Below are 20,029 nucleotides of genomic sequence, written 5' to 3'. Positions count from 1 at the left end.
TTAAAATATTAAAAAAAAAATTATTATATTTTACTCGAATTTATAGTTAATTATTTCATATTTAGTTTTATAATATATTATATTCTTAAATAACAATGGTTCATTTTTACCATAGCAGAAAAATCTAAAAATTAACATATACTATAATATTATTGTTATCACAAAACCACTTACAATACCAGGAGAATAATAATGAATAACTTTGCTTGCAATACGTCCCCAAGCAGCTCCAATCAATAACGAAGGTAAAAACAATCCAGCTGACATGTTAAGACCAACAGTTAACTCTGTTAATATGAAGTAAGTTATACAATAAACTAATAATGAGACTATTGAATATGCTTCTGCAAATAATCAACAAAAAAAAAAATTAATAAAAAAATAACTAGAATTAAAATATTAAAAAAAAATATTTTTTAAAAAACCTAAAAATAAAATAAAGTCTGTTCAGTAAGAAAACACACTGATGAGGTTCGACGAAAATCAGTTTTTCTACTCTACTCACATACAGATGCAAGATATTTTCTCGCTGGCTAGAGTATAGGTATTTTTATTTTATAATTTTTATTTAAAGTAGTTTAAACCTTCATTTTGAAACTGCAATAACTAAGAAAATCCAAAAATGAGTTATCTATGCGATATTATTTGCTGTTTTTACTTAAAAATGGAGAAATTGTTAAATTCTGACTAATAGTTCAAGAGTATTCTAAATTTAAGGTTTCTATCTAAAAAATATTTATATAATATAGAGTATAAAATATTAAATTTTTTAGATAGAAACCTTAAATTTAGAATACTCCTGTAACTATTAGTCAAAATTTAACTAAATTTGAATTTTTCAAATTGTTGCAGTAGTGAATTAAGATTTTAAGCTGATCCTGCATGGCGTTGCTCATGACAAATTAAATAATGGCAGTGTTTTACTCTTTTTTAAATTCAGTTAAATATAAATTACATAGTATATTTTTAATACAGTAATTTGGGTGGTTTTTACTCAATATAAAATACAAGTATAAAATTATGTAAAATTATAATACTATTTTAATTTATGTAACCAATTTCATGAGGTTTTCATCAACAAATCTCTACATGAACCCCTTTTTAAAATATGTAATTTAAAAAGTTAGTTTCGATATATACATTCTCAAATATAAGATTATTTTTGTACCAAATTTAAAAATCGTGAATTTAATAGACTTAGCTGCTTATCGTTTACATTTTACATACGGAATACACATTGTTTTTTTTTATTATTATTATAGATATAGAAAAATAAACAAATTATACAATAACACGAATTAATAAAATTGGAAGTTATAAAAAAATGAAATATAGTGTAAATAATAATACTTTAATGTCATTACTATTCGTAATCGATTTTTATTTTATTTTTAAATCAAAACATAAATTATTAATTGAATATTATAATAGTTAAAAATTTGAACCTATTTCCTACAAGCTTATACAGCTTGGGGTGAAAATAGGGAGTTAACTTACTACTAAATATACTAATGAAATATTAACATAAAATTAAATGTTAATATACATAGTACAATTCAAATAATATTAGAATATTATATTAAGTCAATATTAAATATATTATAATGAATAATATTAGATATTAATTATTTAAAAAAATTAAAGGCATATTGTACATGTTATAAATAAATCTACTTTATAGCTTGTAATAAAGCAATATAATATTTTATGCGTATTAAATTGACAATGTTTTCACATTTTTTTTATACATACCTACCTTTCTCATTTTAGATTCTGTTTAATAAATAGTTTTTAAAGATCTTCATTCCCAACTCAAACTTTTTTTTTTATAGAAGCACAGTAAGTGCATAGTACATACATTGTATAATATAACCATTTAATGACTTTATATTTTAAATGCCTTGAGTAAATATAAAGTCCTTAATATTTATACAATACAAAAATTAAATTTGATTAACTATATTATTTTATTTTAATTTGTTATATTATTTTTTGGAAAAAAAAAAGCTCATGTTATTGATTTTTATAAATCATACGAATATTTTAATACTTTATTTATAGGATTCAAATACATATATAAAATGTATTATACACGATTATACAAAAATATTCATAATTACCAATTGGATAATGAAATAATGATCTAATATTTTCTTCTTGAGTATGGAGCCAAAATGAGCTTATTTCATTATAACTCCCTGTTGGACAATACATCTGCAACAAACCTATCATAAAGGTGAAAGCCGTTTTCATAATAACTATAATCTAAAACTATAAAATTGTTCGTATTTAAAGTTTTAATTTAAATTAACATCTTTATATTATACACCGTTTAAATGCATTTAATTAACATGTAAAAATTGTTTTTGTGATAAACAATTGATAAGACATGCACAATATTAACACAAAATAATTCATTTTTGAATTTTAAATTAAATATCAATATTATAGTTGAGTGTATACGTCATATAATTAAAAATATATATAAATTAATTTAAACTCAAACTTTTTGTTTTAAACACTATAGAGATTATAATTTTAAGTTTTTAATTATACATTTCAGTTATATTATATAATTGGTTATTTGTATTATAAAATTATTAAGTATTTTTAAGTTTTCATCTATATAAATGAATTTTATATCTATAGAAAAGTATACTTTTCTTTTCTAGTTAATTCTATAATATTATTATACCTAGTTAGTAGTTATTGTTTTATACTATAGTATTAACTGAAAATATAAATAATGTAAGACAATGAAAGAAAATTAATTTAAAAGATAATGATACGTTGAACGTATTATCTTGTTGGATTAATTTTAACATGTTTCTTACATGTACTGCATTAAACGAGCTCATCTTTAGTTTTGTTTGACAGTTGTTTAACAAAATCATGGATGTTAAATTTACTATGGCAACAAATACTGCGACAAATACAGATTCTAGAAGTTTTTTTCTATTTGATGTAATGTGTCTAAACAAATAAAACATAACGTCTATTAAAATATATTTACAATAAATTATTGATTATTAATTTATTTATAAAGACGAACTTCATTCTAAAAATGGATAACCGATAATTAATATTGACAAATAAAGCTCCAAATACGCCGCCGAATATCCCAAATATAACAAAAATGGGAAATTCTGAATAAGAAAAATAAATTGTGTTTTCATTAAACTTCCCAAAAAAGTAAATACTTTTGCTGTGAACAGATTCTGATGGATCTATAGAAAAGTTGAAGTATATTAAATCTTTTATTATAAGGCACATTTTTACAATGTAAGAAAACTCACTTGAATTATTAGTAAAAAGTACATTTTTACCAGCGTTATATGTTGGAAAAGCTATTGCTGCACAAAAAAACACTTTCCACATGAGACTTGAGCTCCAAAAACTCGTTCCTTCTTCAAGACTCATTAATGTCCCTCCTAAAAAAATGAAAAATAAATAAATACAGTTTTTTTATATTATTTATTTATTATTTTTGCTGTTATTTTTTCATTATATTTTTGCTGAAATAGACATATTAAATTACAAACTAATAGTTTTTGAAAATAAAAATGATATATTATTTACCTACAGGTGATCCAAAAGCGGCCGATAGTCCCGCAGCAGCGCCTGCTGCCATCATGTCTCTCCTTTCTTGATCATTTTGTAAAGGTCCAATAATTTTCCGACCAGGACCATTTCTAAAACCTTTCCACCAAGCTTCTACGACTGAACCACCAACCATTGCTCCAATGTGGATTAATGGTCCTTCCTGAAATAATGATATATTTTCAAAATTGTTTACTCAATAAATGAACTAAACAATAATTGTTTTAATATAAAAATATAAATTTAATTTTAATTGTATAAAAATTGTACAAACATATTTTATGGTTCTAAGTCTTTTTTTTAATGTTTGTAAATACGTACATAAAATTCATTATTTATTAATTTTTTAATTATTACACTAAATTGCTGAAAACTGAAATCATATTTGATTTTTCAATCATGGTTTCTTAGATAAGATTATATGGTTCACAATATTTTGTTTGTAACTTTTGATATCATAAGTATAAATAAGTGAAGTGAAGTGGTTAAAACATTATCTACAATATTTCTCTTCTTCAGTTTCAAAATCTTATATTAATATTCATTATAAATCATTATCAACAATAAAGCACAACTTATGTTTATTAGAGATAGTATTATAAAAAAATATATAATAATAATTAATATATTGTTATAAATTAATCATTTCATTTTTAATAATCGGAATTATTTAAAAGAAACTCTATACTCCAACACAAGCTATGGTTTAAATTAATTGATATTATTGTATTCTTTTATTATATTATATATGTTTTGTACAAATATAAATATAAAAAATAAAAATACCTTTCCTCCACCAAGACCTGCTGCGCAGACACATACCACGCTTATTACTTTTACCAATAAACATCGAACGGCTGTCATTCTTGGTATACGAACTCCGTTTAAATAAGATATTACAAATGGAATACCACTTCCAGCAGCTGAGGGCTAAATATATAATATTAAGGTATTAACTATCTTTATGGAACAAAAATATAAACAGAGTATTATTGATAAAAGGTAAGTATAATTTTTATAAAAATACTTTTTATATCAAGTTCAGAAGATTAAAGAACGTTATTTTTTTTTTTTTTTAATATATATTATAGCAAAATAAAAATGTAAATTATTTTATTTTCAAGAATTTTTCGTTGTTTAAAATATGTATATGTTTACATAGAGAAGCTCAAAAAATAATTTAATTAATACTAAATGTTTATAAATATATATATGTATATTTATGGTTAACATACAATTGTGGTTAATCATATACTATAATGATTAAAATTTACCTATATATTTTTTGTAGTCTTGTTAAGTTATGTATGTTAAGTGTACTAAATTTATAAAAGTTACAATACTTAAAAAGTAAAAATTTGTTTCTATAAATAGTTTATTATATCAATTTGTTTCAAAGCAAAATAGTTTGAAACATAGTTTATACATAATGTTGAGTAATTATTTAATGGGCATTGTAGTATTTGACCAAAGTTGATATAGTTCAAATTATTGTAATAGGTACTTGTTTTTGATTATTTGTATTAGCTGCCGCCTAAGACGTCATAATATTATACAAACTATTACTCATAAATATAACTTTATAATTAACCTCCATAAATAGTACTACACAACATCCAATAATCGTAGGGATGACGGTGAAAAGTATCCAAATAATCAGACACTCTACAGTCGAGTGCTTAACATCAATACAATTTCGAATCGATTGAAACTTCCAATTACACAAATATTCAATTACAGTATCAATAAAAATTCCAACTACTGCAGTACATATAGCAATAGAAAAATAAATAAGCCATCTAATCACATTAGTCGCCACTACTGTTCTATAGCCGTTTAACTTTTCTTCTCTAACAGTAAGTTCACTTTCGTAATGATCATAATCCAAACTCTAAAAACATAATAATTTATTGTTACATTAAAATTAGATTAAATTCATAAAAAAGCACCACTGTACATTAATTATACACAATAGTTAAAATCTCACTTCATAATCCGATGATACGTAATTTATTGAGTGAGATCTTTGTTTTGAGTTCACTGCAGCTAAAGTGTTACTAGTTGTTGACAGACTAGATCTCTGCACAAATAACAAGACATATGATAAAGCAATTAATATTTTAATACAAATATAAGAATGACTTTTGTGAAATCTTGTACTAAATTTTCAAGAATTAGTTTTTAATCGATATTTATAGAAAATAAACTAAAAATTAAAAATGTACTATGCTTATGCCCTAATTATAATTCAAAAAGAGTTAAACAATTTCGTATAACTAAAATGATTATAAAAAAATTTAGTAAAAATTTCAAATATCTAATCAATTAATTTTTTTTTAAATATAATAAAATATCAAAAATTATTTAAGGAGAAATAATTATTTTACGGGTGAATATCGAATTTCGTAAACATATTTTAACTCGAAATACTTATAAGAAATTAATTTAGCTTTCCGGTAAATTTTTTTTTCATATAAAGGTTGAAAAAATTATAAAGAACCTTGTATTACATTTTTAATTTTAGGTATAAAAACAAATATTTTTATGAATTTCAAAATAATTAACTAATTATATGCATTTTTTATAAATAATTTGTTAAAATTCTTATTATAAACACTTATATAAAAAAAAAAATATTGTAACAAAAGATTTTTGATATTTTTGAAAAATTAAGAACTTATGAGGAGTTTTGTATTAAATTTATAAGTATTTTTCAGTAAATTACTTTTAATCATCATTTATAAAAATAAAATAAAAAATTTCTTATACATATAAATAGCTCAAAAACAGTCGAAATTTAAGAAATTATATAATAAGTTGAAATTTTCAAGTATTTACGGTAACTCGTTTTTGAGTTGAATCAAAAAAACTAAGTCGATTTTGTCGAAAATTAAATATCCGTTTTTTCTAATCTTTTGTTTGTTTATCCTAGTTATAAAAATAAATTCTGTGAATTTTTAAGTTCATCCTGTGTATAGTACAAACTATATCCAAGTTTATATCCAAAACCTCTCCCATTTTTTGAAAATCGAAACATTTAATTGAAAACTTATCGTGTACTTTTCCAAAAAAAAATTAAATAATACTTCATTGTAAAATTAATATATTTATTGCTTCATTCGAAATCTAAAAAGTATTACAAGTATTTGCTTCAAGCCAAACCATACAATTTTCATTCTTGAAAAGTTCAATCAATAGATAAAGGATTCTCTTATCATTTTATTTTTATATATTTGTGTCTCATTATGTGTTAATATCTTATGTATCATGTTGTGGTTAAAATATTCATTTTAAATTTTTTGAATGTATGAAAATGTAATAGTTCCTCCTGCGATAACTATAATTTACTATAATTAATTAATAAAGGAAAAACCAATAATGTCATTTTAGATTTCAATCAAATAAAATGTTAAGATTTTTTTATCTTGTTTGGAGGGACTAGATATATCGTAATAAAATAAATTAAAAGTTTCACATCAATGCCAAATGTTGACCTCTACCTCAGCCGGGCATTCATCCAGTTGGCAAAAAAAAAAAATACACCTATAAATATATTATAATGGGGTTTTTTTTTAATAGGTACTATTTGACATTTGGTGACATTAAAACTCGATATGACCGAACATTTTGGAAACAATTTAAATACATTTACTTTAAGTACAGCTAATATATTTGCTAGTTTATGGTTAATATTATTAGTATTTTTTAAATAGTGTATAAAATATATATATATACATAAATGCTCAATAATTAACTTCATAGAATATTTATGGAATATTTCAAAAATAAAATATTTAAAAATTATGAATGAAATTTTATACTTAAAAAAATAATTATTTTATAACAACATATGTACCTATCTAATATTATTTATTTAAAAAAATTAGAAACAATTTTAAATGTACCGGTGGAAAACAAAAACTATGACAATTTATGATGTTTATGGTTATAATTTATAGGTTATTCTTAGAAATGTAGTTTAAATAATAAATACCTCATGATTATGATTTATACATCCAACATCGCTTATGAATTTCGGCTTATACCAATGATAATTTAAAACATGCGTTGTACATTTATCAATTGCATTATTCTAATAAAAATAAAATATAAATTATACATAAATTATAATGTAAATATTTTCAATAACACTATAATTAGAAATAATGTAATATAAACTTGCCATTTTATTTCAAAAATAATTAATGTAAGTTTACATCAATAATAACATAAGTTATTGTTAAAACACTAACAATTGATTTTTTAACGATTTGTATAATTATCGGTAGCGATGTAACACACTGAGTGCAGTTGCTCTATTGGCACTAAAATTTATCACACAACGTACGTCTACCAATGAAAATTTTTTTGTGACTTATAAAACATTTCATCATAATGGTTTTGGTTGTATTTTTTATATAGTTTTATTAAAGTTTTAATACAATTCTAAATTGTATAAACCATTTGAAAATATAACTAAATTATTGTTAAAATATCTATTGAAATTAGTTTTTTTTTCAATGTATTACCTATATTATATATTTTTATAGTCTTTAGAATGATATAGAAATCATTGAATATAAATATTAACAATATTATTATAAATATTAATTATATAATATGAAAAATGATTATGAGCGTAAACGATCTGTAAATCTATATCACTAAATACATTTCATGATATGTTTTCTGGCATTTATATTAAATTAATTTATTGTATTATTAGTATTAAGGTAATTTAATTTAAATTTTGTCAAAATTTTACCTTAAAACACTTATAAAAAAACAGTGGTTATAAATGTTCGATATTTTTTAATTAATAATTGAACGAAGTTTTTACGAATATTCTTTTTTTGAATTACAAAAAAAAAAAATTGATTTTGTAGAATTCTGGTTTTTGCATAAAAATAAAATTCCCGTTTTACATTATTTTTTATTTGTTTTTTCCTGATTATTTTGAAAAATATTGTGAATATTTAATTTTAACCTTTCTTAGTACAAAATAGATCCAATTTTTTATTAACAAGAATTAACAAAGTCGAACTTCAAAGTGTTTTATCAACTATTTATCGTATACACAGACATAATAAAAAAACACACAGGCTTGACTCAAAATTTAAATTTAAAAATCCATTGATAACACACAACATGTTATTATTTTTGTAAATATAATCTGTAAATTATAAAAGGTAATAGATATACGATTTTGTTAACTAATTAATTACAACTAACCTATCATATACTCATACTCATATACAAATACATTATAACAAAAATAATTTATATATGTTTATATTATTACACGCTTTTAATAGATACTTATATTAAAAAAAAAAGGTCATTTTATCAAAATACAAATCTTATTATTAATAAATACCTATTTAAAGTGTGTATCCTAGATTTAATTATATAATAATTGATACATATGTAAAGAACATTTTGTCCCTGGTTATTTTGAAAAATAATGAAGATTTTTACCAAATAGATCTAATTTGCTACCAGATACCACCATGAAGTTTAAAATCAAAGTACTTTTACTGCCTCAAAAGGTGATGACAGAGAATAAAACACATAGTTTTGTAAAATCAATACATTCATTGTTCCGTGTTCCGTTATTCCGTTTAGAATCTAAAATAATAAATACATACATGTTTTTATATACGTAAATACAATTGTATAACAAAAATATAAATGATTTAAATTCAAATTAATTAAATTTACTAAATAATCTTGAGAAATATAATTTTTCAATACCCATCTAGATTAATCGTAAATGCTTACATAATTTCCGTACTTATCAGATAGTTTTAATATTAACTTCGAACTTTATAGGTAACGATGATAGAATAATATAATAATACAACACTAACCGAAAACTTTAACAGATTTTAATGGCACAGTCATTATACTTAGTCAAATACTTAAATCAAATGACGTTTTTAAACAAGCTATGCTTAAAATTGTACAGATTGTTTATGAAATGAAACGTTTGAATTGTATTCATATGAAACTGTATCAAATACTTTTAAGGGGAAAAAATAAAAAAATATTGGTAAGTGAGTACCACTCAGCTGTCAGGCGCTGATCCAGAATATATTTACGGTAGGGGGGGGGGGGGTGACCGATGAAAACGGACACGGCCGAAACGCTATCTGCAAGACTACGCATTTTATCGGCTGCCGAAAACAAACATCTTAGAAAATTCACCAGTCTACGGTGAAAGGGGGAGCTATCGCCCCTTGGTCCTCTCCTTGAATTCACGCCTGTTTGCTATACAGTAGGTATCGAATGGGTAATTGTAATGGATGTGTTAAATTTGAATTCAATTAGGTAGGTATTTACGAATTATAAACGAATAATGATTCTGAGCGAAGACGATCTGTCAGCTTATGTCACCAAATATATTTAGTCATATACTGATATATTTTTTGATAGATCTATTAAAGTAATTTATTTTATAATTTGTATTACGATCCTTGGTTACTGAATTTATCCTACACTTTATCAGTTTATATCAATTCTCCTCTCTGCCAAATATATACGATATCTTGGGCATTCTTGGCATTCACATTAAATGTCGACGTACCTACTTGGTTAGGTTACCACACATTCAAAACAAAGTTAATACAATTTCTAAGCCTTATTCTACATTTTCAATAAATCATAAATCTACCACTCTCATTTAAAAATATTGACTGTGACTGAATGAGTAAAAAAAAATGTTATTGAAATTTATCAAAATAAAGTTAAAAAATAAAATTTTCAAATGTCTATAAACAACTTATAAATAGTCGAAGTACTTTGATATTATTTATTTAAAATTATAATAAAACACTCAATTTATTAAAAGTCCGCCACACACCAATATTTGTTTTCTCTATCTGTCTCGCGCACGGCACGCCATATAGGAACAAAGATTTTCCGTATTTCCATGATACGACTCTCTGGTTCAGTTTTAGGATAAAGGCACTTATTATGTATTTTACATAGAAAAATATTTCCTCTGCATTGGCCGGATGAATTCTTAATATTTTCATTTAAAAATAAGTTATAAATGGTTAAAAATAATCGATATTAATTTAAATTAAAACATGATTATATTTATAAAAATTTAAAATATTAAAAACTGTCTAACCAATGCACAGGAAATATTTTTCTTCATAAAATATATAATAGGTGCCTTTGCTCTAAACTAAACCAGAGAGTTATAAACGTGGAAATATGGAATATCTTTGCCCCTATATTATGCCCTAATCTAACCTAAATAGACAGATAAAATAAATGTTGTTGTGACGGCCCATTAATAATTAGAATTATACATCATAATAAAAAACAATTTTGTCAAAAACTCGTTTAGTGTAAAAATTCTAGTTTTTTTAAAAAAAAATGTTTTCCCGATTATTAAGATAAGTACATACAATTTTCTACTTTTAACCTCCTCCTCTCAATGTGCCAATTAAATTCATCCCAAATGTTAAAAATCAAGGCATTTTTAAAGTTCCAAAAGGTAATGGATTAACATGAAACAATACTTTTATTGCTCCTCTCAGAATCTAAAATATTATTACTTAAGAAATAATATTAAACTTTGGATAGTACAAAATAGATTTACCGTTGTGTTAACTGTGTGGTGCGTCATATAATAGTCGCCGTTGGTTATTTATTACGTGGCAAATCCTCTGACTGCACGAACAGGTATGGTCTGCAGATATTATAGATTGTATATAATATATATATATTGGTAAAGTTGAGAACTGATCGTAATATCGCGAGACCAACCCACTCATACTCGCCGCTTAACCATATACCAGCTCACCCCACAGTAGGTATGTAGTAATCCAGAAGTTATAATCCTTTCGAGGTTATTTCAAAGGGTGCGGGTAGTGTAAGTACGTGCGTATTCCGGAACATTATGATAAATTTATGTTTGCAGTATTACATGTATACATATACTAAGACTAACATACTATATTATATACAGGGTGACTATTTTAACGTTCTATTAAATTTTGATGAACAATTATGCTTTTAAATATTTCAAAATTATAAGTTTATCAAGTAAGTTAAAATTACGAGTACAAGTATTTGAAAAAAAAAATCAAATTTTTCAATTCAAATGAATAATAATAATTTTTTATTGAAAATATTAGTAACTTAATCATATTTACATAATAGACATCGAAATTTATGTCAATTTATATAATAGTGCGTTAATCATTGTTTTCATCTATTATTGATGATTAAATAATGTATATAAATTATTAAATATCATAAATTCTTTCATAGAAAAATAATGTTAATATATTTGAGTTAATTTTATGGGTTTTGAACTATAATGATGAGGTGAGTGATTGCGAACTTTATTATGTAAATAATTAAAAATTAGATTTTAACCATCTATTATTATGACTGAACTCGGCGCACCTAATTATTATACATAACGCCATAAGGGTACATTGACGTTTTCTGGTACTTAAATACGAGAAATTTGAAACACGGCGATTTCCGTTTAGAATAATTTATATGAAATATTACCTATATAAAAATAGTATATTTAATAAATCCGACTGATGATAAAATGTATGACAGTTACGCGTTGTTGAGATAATCGTCCTGTATACATATATATATATATATATGTTTATATATATTATATATAGGTATTTCTCACAATCGCATTTCGGTTTGTAGAAGCAATCGAACGGTATGCAGTGATTGGTAGAGGGGGTACGAGAAATAAATGCTGGTATTACCAGTATTTTTTCTTTCGTACTTTTTTTTCTTTCTCATCGCTATATACATCGGTTCCCTTGCATCCGCACCCCCTACTGATACCGCCGGAAATCTGTAAAGTTTCACGGTTCGCTAGAATCGCTGCGATCGCTTTCTAGTTTGCGCGATATCATCGCGCAAATGTCCACTGAAAGCAGCGCCACACACACACAAACACACACACACACACACACACATACACACACACACACACACACCCACGCGCGCGCCTGTTCAAGCCAACCCCGTCGGCGGCAGGGTCGGAGTAGTCGTCGTCATCGCCGTCGCCGTCGCCACCGCCGCAGGCACACATTGGTGAATTCAGTGTCGTGTCGCGTGCACTGCAAACAGGATATAATTTTGTTCGCCACGTACAAACCCGTGATCCACCTCCGTTGTTGCCGCCGTTTCCGAGCGTATTTACACCACAAAAATACGATTTCCACATAATATAATTAAATAATACCGAAATGTTATTGCGTTTCCATCATTTCGTCCTCGTGCATCCACCGTACAATAATAATTGTTATATTATATATTAAAATTTTAAACGTAATGCAAATATACATTAAAATATCGTAAGAATCATTTGTTTTAATTAACCTCATCCATTCGTATATTTAAAGCCATATCTACACCACTACGGATTGTAATACGCTACAATTATCGTCGAGATCAAAATTTTATCGAGTCGTCTTAACACGGAGCCATTATTTGTAGGTACAACATTTTCCAATACCAAGTTTTATATTATTTATAACTACAACTTAATTCTGATAGAACGATTGCTGCAAAGTTAAATATGTTAAACCTTAATAGCTACAAAATATTATGTCTTGGAATATGCCTTTAATAGTTTTTTTTTCAAAACTGGTATACATTTAAGAGTTAAATAGAGATTACTTTTGTTTTTTATTTTACACAATTTTCACTTTTATTTTTTTTATCAGAATCTAAGTGTACTAATATGATATTATAATAAAATAGTTACATCTTGAAATGCTTGATTGTCATTTTGCGATGGCTATTTAAACATTAATAACTCCGCTAAGAATCGTTTTATTTCGTTTCAGTAATTTATCATTGTTTTTTTTAATAAAAAACCGGTACAACTTTTAGTTGGCACTAAATTAAGCAAATTAATAAGAGTTTCTACTGCTTGTTATTTGGATCCCAACTTGTTTTTTACCCTTGACTAAAAACCTTATTTATTTAAAATATAAAAAGCATTAAGAAAAATAAGTTCACATACTAATATTACTTGACACCGGTTAAAGTAAAATAAACATAGCATAACAAATAACTTGTTAGTACCATTACAAACTTATAACCAACTTAAAATGATAAATTGATAGATGATACGTATATTGTCTATACAAATCGAATTACCATTTATAAACATTTAGTATCTACAAATACTGCCGTCTCAATTATTATAAAATTAGTACTGTTTTTAGTTAGTGATGAATATTTCATATAAGAATTGTGTACATTCATTATACACCCTAAATACTGCTTTACCTAACAAAATATTCCATGTTGTTTTTACTCTAGAAACTAAAAATAAACATGCATATTTAAATTAAGAGGTTATAAATATTTTAAAGCTTGTATTGTATTGTAATCTAAAAATTTATATTAATCAAATTAAATGTTCAGTTAGTAATTTAGCTAAAATATATGTTTATAAAATATTATAAGTACGTGAAAAACAAACTGTAATCAAAAAATATATTATTGTAGATAAATAGGTAATGCTTATGCAAAACCTCTAAAATTACTAAATAAATACATACAAGTATAATATTATACGTACCTGCTTCACTAAAAACTGTTACAATGCACTTACTTCTATGGGAGATTAAATTAAGATAAATTTTATACACACTTGATGTGTACATACATTACATACATAAATTATAGAATATAATTTAATATTGTATTGTATAAATATATGGTTTATATACGATAATTATGAATGTATCAATAAAGTCTTTAATACGTTGGACTGATTATTATTATTTTTTATTAATATCAGTTATATTAAGTAGATACATACTATCTATAATTATTTAGTTTTTAATATGGTACATCATACTCGGTTCAGTGTCATTATAGAAAAATATAAATTCACGTAGTAAGTTTAATCTTGCAGTATTATTCAAGGTAACTTAATCAACATTTTAAAAGTATCATAAAATTATAAATATTCTTCCATATCAATTTTTAGTGTCCAAAAATTGATAGCAAGTTGACAAAATATATGACTATCTAAACATAATTTGAAATTATTTTCGAAATAAATGTTAATAATGAATAATTTTAGAACAGAAAAATAAAATGAATTGTGCAGGAATATAAATATGACGTTTTAGGTTAGGTCATCTAAGGTTCCCATGAAATGAATATTATCCTATTCATGTTTATTATTTTTAACATTATATAAATATTTATAAATTTATTTCAAGAACAATATTAGATGTTTAATGGAATAACACTAAAAAGTTAATTGATTAAAATTAAATTAGAAAAGCGAATACAAAAAACCGACTATTGAAATGTACTTGTTATTTTTAAGATTTTGAAAGAGTCTTACATCATTATTTTATAAATACATTGATGTTATGAACAAATTTTAATAAATATTTTATAAATATTAGGATTTATAAATAAAACATAAAAATATAATATTTATTGTAAATTTATTACCGTTAATAATCTTTAATAACAACAATTAAATTTTAATTACGTTTAATTTATAACTTAATTAAGTATTAGTTATATTTTATACCACAAAATGCAAACCATCGTATAGAAAATATTTTTTAAATATAATAATATTTTTAGAAAATATTATTGTGATGATAGCATAGTCTAAAATTTTACCTGACAACCTTATTTATCTATATATTAACAGTTTGTAACTATAAACTAATTGAGATATGATAATTTTTATTATAATCAATGCATCTTTTATATTCTGCTTATATTAGATTTACCTGTATTTTTTGAATCCATGTATAATTTCTACTTAAAAAGTTTATGAATTTAGGTTAGGTGTCATTAAGCGTAAAGGAACTCCTGACGGTTAGCCAAAGTTAAAATGCATAATTAATTGCTTTAATTGTTTATTTTCCTCACGTGTAGAATACAGCTTTACATCGTTGTTGTTTAATCCTCGAATAATTTATTTGTTGACAGATATGTGGAAGGATGAATATAATAGAAATAGAAACCTAACCTATGATATAAATGTATATAGTTTGTAAATGTTATATCTACATAAATTTAAAAGAAAAAAGATAATATGTGTATATGTATCTTTGTTTGTTATATTTTATATTGTATAGTTATATAATTTTCTTGATTATTATTAAATAGTTATAAGTTATACATTTTTCTTTTAATAAACGGGATCATTTAGTTCTTTCATAAATTGAGAATCATACAACTTTAGCACAGTTATAAAAATCATTTATCATATTTAATTTATTCAAACGACATTAAGTTGTGTTTATTTTTATATTCATTAATATATTTTGATAAGAGACTTACATAGTAGAGTAATGGTTCCAACATTTTTAATGCATGCTGACTAAATTTAATTTTTAATTAGGCTTTATTAGCTTAAGAAATAAATTAGCTCATTTTATATAATCTACATAGTACATATGTAGGTATATAAATAAATATAGAGATATATTTTTTTAATAGCCATAATTAGTGATGTTCATTATTCAAGTATAATTCAATACAAGTCTATATACTTTAGTTTTCTTATAATTTTCGGTAACTACGCTATTAGTTGTTTTATATTTTTAGAATGTAATAATGGCTTACTTAATTCAAATCCGTAAGCCTGATATAATTATTAAAGGACTACTCCAAAAATTAGGTAGCATATATATTTGCTTAATATGTGACTAATGGAATTGCATAATATGAATTCTAAGTGGAATTTAACATCATCAAATTATTTACACAATTTCTCGTTAACACTCATACAAAAGAAATATAAAATATTACACTATAATATTAAAAATAAATATTATAAGCTAAAATTCAATTTTTATTAAATAAAATAAGATATATTAGTATGTAGTAGCATATTTTTCATTTTCCTGAATAGATGAAAAAATTTTTTTCCAATAAGTAGAAGTGATAAGTATTTAACTATATTTATAGAAAAAGAAAAGAAGAAGAAAAAACGTTTATATATAGCAATATCAGAACAGTATAGGCTTATAAAGAGGATTGAGGAATCAACCAGTGTTGAGATTTCAAGGTGTGTAGTTTGGGGAGTTAATGATTCAGTAGTTCTCTACATAATGTTCGCTTCAGACGCCTTCTGGAGTCCTCTGGGATAATTTGAATAACAAGTTCAGATATTAGAGAATTTTGATATTTTTCTTTATTAGAATAAAGATGTTAATAGAAAATTATATTTTGGCTGCATTTAGAACTGCTTGGATGGTTAGGTCTTTATGAAGAGTATTGACGTAGAGAGACGTGAAGTATGGGGCTTTTTTATTTGCCAGAGACATTTGATTGAAACATTTAGATTTTATTGATATTAGAAAACTTGACAGCTTTCCAGAGTTGCGTGCCGTAAGTCCATATAGGTTTGAAGATCAATTTGTTTATAAGGAGTTTATTTTTTGGTGTGAAGCGTAGTGGGTTGGTCAGAGGTGAAGAGATTAAATAGTAAAAGTACTACAACAGTCTTTTAGCGTACTTTAGCATTGATTGATGATATTTCAGACATAGACGATCTAAATCTAACGGTGAAATGTCTGTTTTCCAAATAAGATTTAACTAATAGATACTAGTGTAGGGAAAGGATAGATTTTAATTTAAAGAGGAGACCTTTGTGTCAGATTTAATCAAAAGATTGTGATAAATCTAGGAAGGCACTAATTATGAATATTTAAATTTAATATTATACTTGCGAGAATGAGCACGAAAGGTGATCATAGTCACCTGTTAAAATAAAAATAATCTAATAAAATATATGTATGTATAAGTATTTATAAATATGAAAGTACTCTGTTATTTAATCATTATCATTTATCAGTAATAATACAACTATAAAAAATAGAAAAATAAAATAAAAATAAAAATAAATACAACTAAATAAAATAAATAATAATAATAAACTAAATTAAATAAAACTATGAATTATGGCAATAGTGCTCATTTTTACATAACATTATTGTGTCAATAAATTTAATATATATCAAAATATTTGTTTTAAAATTAAGTAAAATTTATACAAAAATAATAGTTACCTAACTAATGGTTACCTAAACTAACCTATTGAGTAAATAAACACACTAATCAAAAGATAGAGTCACACAACACTTTTGGAATACTCCAACTATTAGATCTTTGTTTTTTTTTTTAATTTTTCAATTTAAAACAATTTAGATATATCTAAATAATCCAAAAATTTGTTAATATTCCATGTATGTAATAAAGGAATAATATTATAACACGTTTTTCAATTTATTTAATTTTAATAAGTAGATGAAACATAATGATTTTTAATATGCATACCTTTTTCAGTTTGGATTTTTGTGTTTGTAATGTCAATACACATTTACTGTACGGGTTCTTAAGATGGCTTCGTTCAATGGATATAATGCATTTATCAACTTCTGCGGGGTTCATCGATAAAAGATCATCTTAAAGTACGATTAAAAAACATATTGATAATGAAAAACTGCTTCAGTCTGCTCGGCGTACTAAGCTGTTGGTACATATTTACGTCAGAAATGGTGCAATCGGATTCCGGAACTTCTACAAAAGGTTAATTTTGCAAACTCAATTAGAGCTTATTAAAAAATAGAATAGTCAAACTATAATATTTGTTTTTCATGTTATCGTACTTAATTGATCGGAGTGAAATGTTTATATTAATTTTAACTTATATTGGCCGTAATATAACAAATGGTGACATGCAATTTTCAGGCAGTGATTGGAAAATAGATAGGTCACTATTTTAGATGTGTTAAATTTTAATTCAATGATATATCATTAAATACAATAAGCAATTCAAAGCAAAGACGGACTGTCATCCTATATCACTAAGTACATTTATAGCTCTTAAAGTCATTTATTTTACTTTTAGTATTACGATAGGTTAATACAATTTTTTCCAAAAATATTAGATTTATTATATTATTAATATTTAATGTTTTAATTATATGTATTTTTACCATACTATGTCAACTTTAACGTATAACTCAACATTTAAAAAGTATTTTTCTGTAAATACTGTAAAACAGTAAAAATAGATATCTATTTTATATCATAGTATAAATATATAGTATCTTAAAAGAAATCAAAAGTATCATAAAGTATAGTAAAATTTATAATTATATATTAAGCGTATAAGTTCTAAATTTCAAGGAGTAATGTTTTTTAAATAATAACAAAATAATTAACATCGTTATTTATCTTAAAATAAGTAATTTTGTCGAAATTTGAACTTACAACGTGTTAAGTTGTTTTTATTTTTAATTTTCTAACTATTTTGTTGTTTGAAATTCATATTAACTTTTATTTTTACGAGTATACCTATTCTAATGTTTGGAAATGTAATAAATATATAAAGTTTAAATTTGGATGACATTATTTATTTTTAAGTTATTAAAAATGTTAGTTATTTATTATTAAATACATTACTCACAAGAACTTGAAACTTTTACGTAAATTATATGATTATGAATTTTGCTATTCTCAATGTCATTTTCGATTTATTTTATGATATTATCATTTATTTAAACTATAAATCTATTTTTACTATTTTAAAGTATTTATAGACATATATTATTAAATGTTGAGTTATGTATATAAGTTGATTTAATATTGTTTAAATATATATTATTATAATAATATAATAAATAAAAAATTTTCGGAAAAAAATGTATAATCTACTGTAATAATAAAATTAAAATAAATTACTTTAAGGGTAACATTAAAAAACATATTATCATTAAATACACTTGATGATATAGGATGACAGATTTCTCCATTCAAAATCGTTTGTCATGTATAATGATATATCATTGAATTCAAATTTAACATACCGATAATAGTGACTCATTCAATATCTTGCCCCCATTTTTTTTTATAGAAATACAACAAAATATCAAAAATTATTCAAGGAGAAATAATTATTGAATATCGTACAAATTTGAACTTGAAATGCTCATAAGCAATCCATTTGGCTTTCCGGTAAATTTTTTTTCATACATAAAATATAAAACTTACAAAGAACTATGTATTCAATTTTTAAATCTTCGGTATATAAACAAAAAAATATTTTTATACATTTATAACTACAAAATTATTTGTCAAATTTTTCAATTTGTTTTTTAGGTATTATATAACTAGAGATATATTTTTTTATTTCCTTAATTTTATAGTTGTTTTTCCTGACTATTTTAAGAAATAAAGGGAATTTTTAATTTTTACTTCTAAAGTAAGAGCTAAATCGAATTTATTATTTAAAAACAACCTCGTAATTGAAAATTGAAGCAATTTATTGAACACATATCGTAAACACATAGGTATAAAAAGCAAAAAAAAAAAAACATCACACATCATTGTAAAATCAATACAATTATCGGTTCCACTGGTTTATTCAAAAATA

The 20,029-nt window shown here is 23.9% G+C and overlaps 2 protein-coding genes across 3 annotated transcripts in view; one reads left to right on the top strand and one right to left on the bottom strand.

Moving 5' to 3' along the window:
* The window catches only part of LOC113551720 (H(+)/Cl(-) exchange transporter 7-like), a gene marked incomplete at its 5' end in the record, with an annotated part of 40,665 nt that extends 32,978 nt beyond the window's left edge, over nt 1-7,687 (bottom strand). The window contains 10 exons of the mRNA XM_026954136.2: nt 175-344; nt 2,121-2,214; nt 2,835-2,973; nt 3,053-3,227; nt 3,297-3,431; nt 3,580-3,763; nt 4,387-4,530; nt 5,192-5,491; nt 5,588-5,680; nt 7,595-7,687. Coding sequence (XP_026809937.1) covers nt 175-344; nt 2,121-2,214; nt 2,835-2,973; nt 3,053-3,227; nt 3,297-3,431; nt 3,580-3,763; nt 4,387-4,530; nt 5,192-5,491; nt 5,588-5,680; nt 7,595-7,687 — 1,527 coding nt within the window. The remainder of the gene's footprint in view (nt 1-174; nt 345-2,120; nt 2,215-2,834; nt 2,974-3,052; nt 3,228-3,296; nt 3,432-3,579; nt 3,764-4,386; nt 4,531-5,191; nt 5,492-5,587; nt 5,681-7,594) is intronic.
* Nucleotides 7,688-12,690: 5,003 nt separating this feature from the next.
* LOC113551378 overlaps nt 12,691-20,029 on the top strand; it is a 69,779-nt gene continuing 62,440 nt past the window's right edge. The window contains exons 1-2 of one of the 2 annotated variants that reach the window (XM_026953590.2): nt 12,691-13,088; nt 17,938-18,180. In XM_026953590.2, the coding sequence (XP_026809391.1) occupies nt 18,087-18,180 (94 nt within the window). In that variant the 5' untranslated portion in view covers nt 12,691-13,088; nt 17,938-18,086. Of the gene's footprint in view, nt 13,093-17,937; nt 18,181-20,029 lie in introns of both variants that reach the window. The other variant, XM_026953591.2, reaches the window with a different exon arrangement.

The sequence above is a fragment of the Rhopalosiphum maidis genome, chromosome 1 (assembly GCF_003676215.2).
Source record: "Rhopalosiphum maidis isolate BTI-1 chromosome 1, ASM367621v3, whole genome shotgun sequence".
NCBI lineage: Eukaryota > Metazoa > Arthropoda > Insecta > Hemiptera > Aphididae > Rhopalosiphum > Rhopalosiphum maidis.
This window is presented reverse-complemented; position numbering and strand designations above follow the sequence as displayed.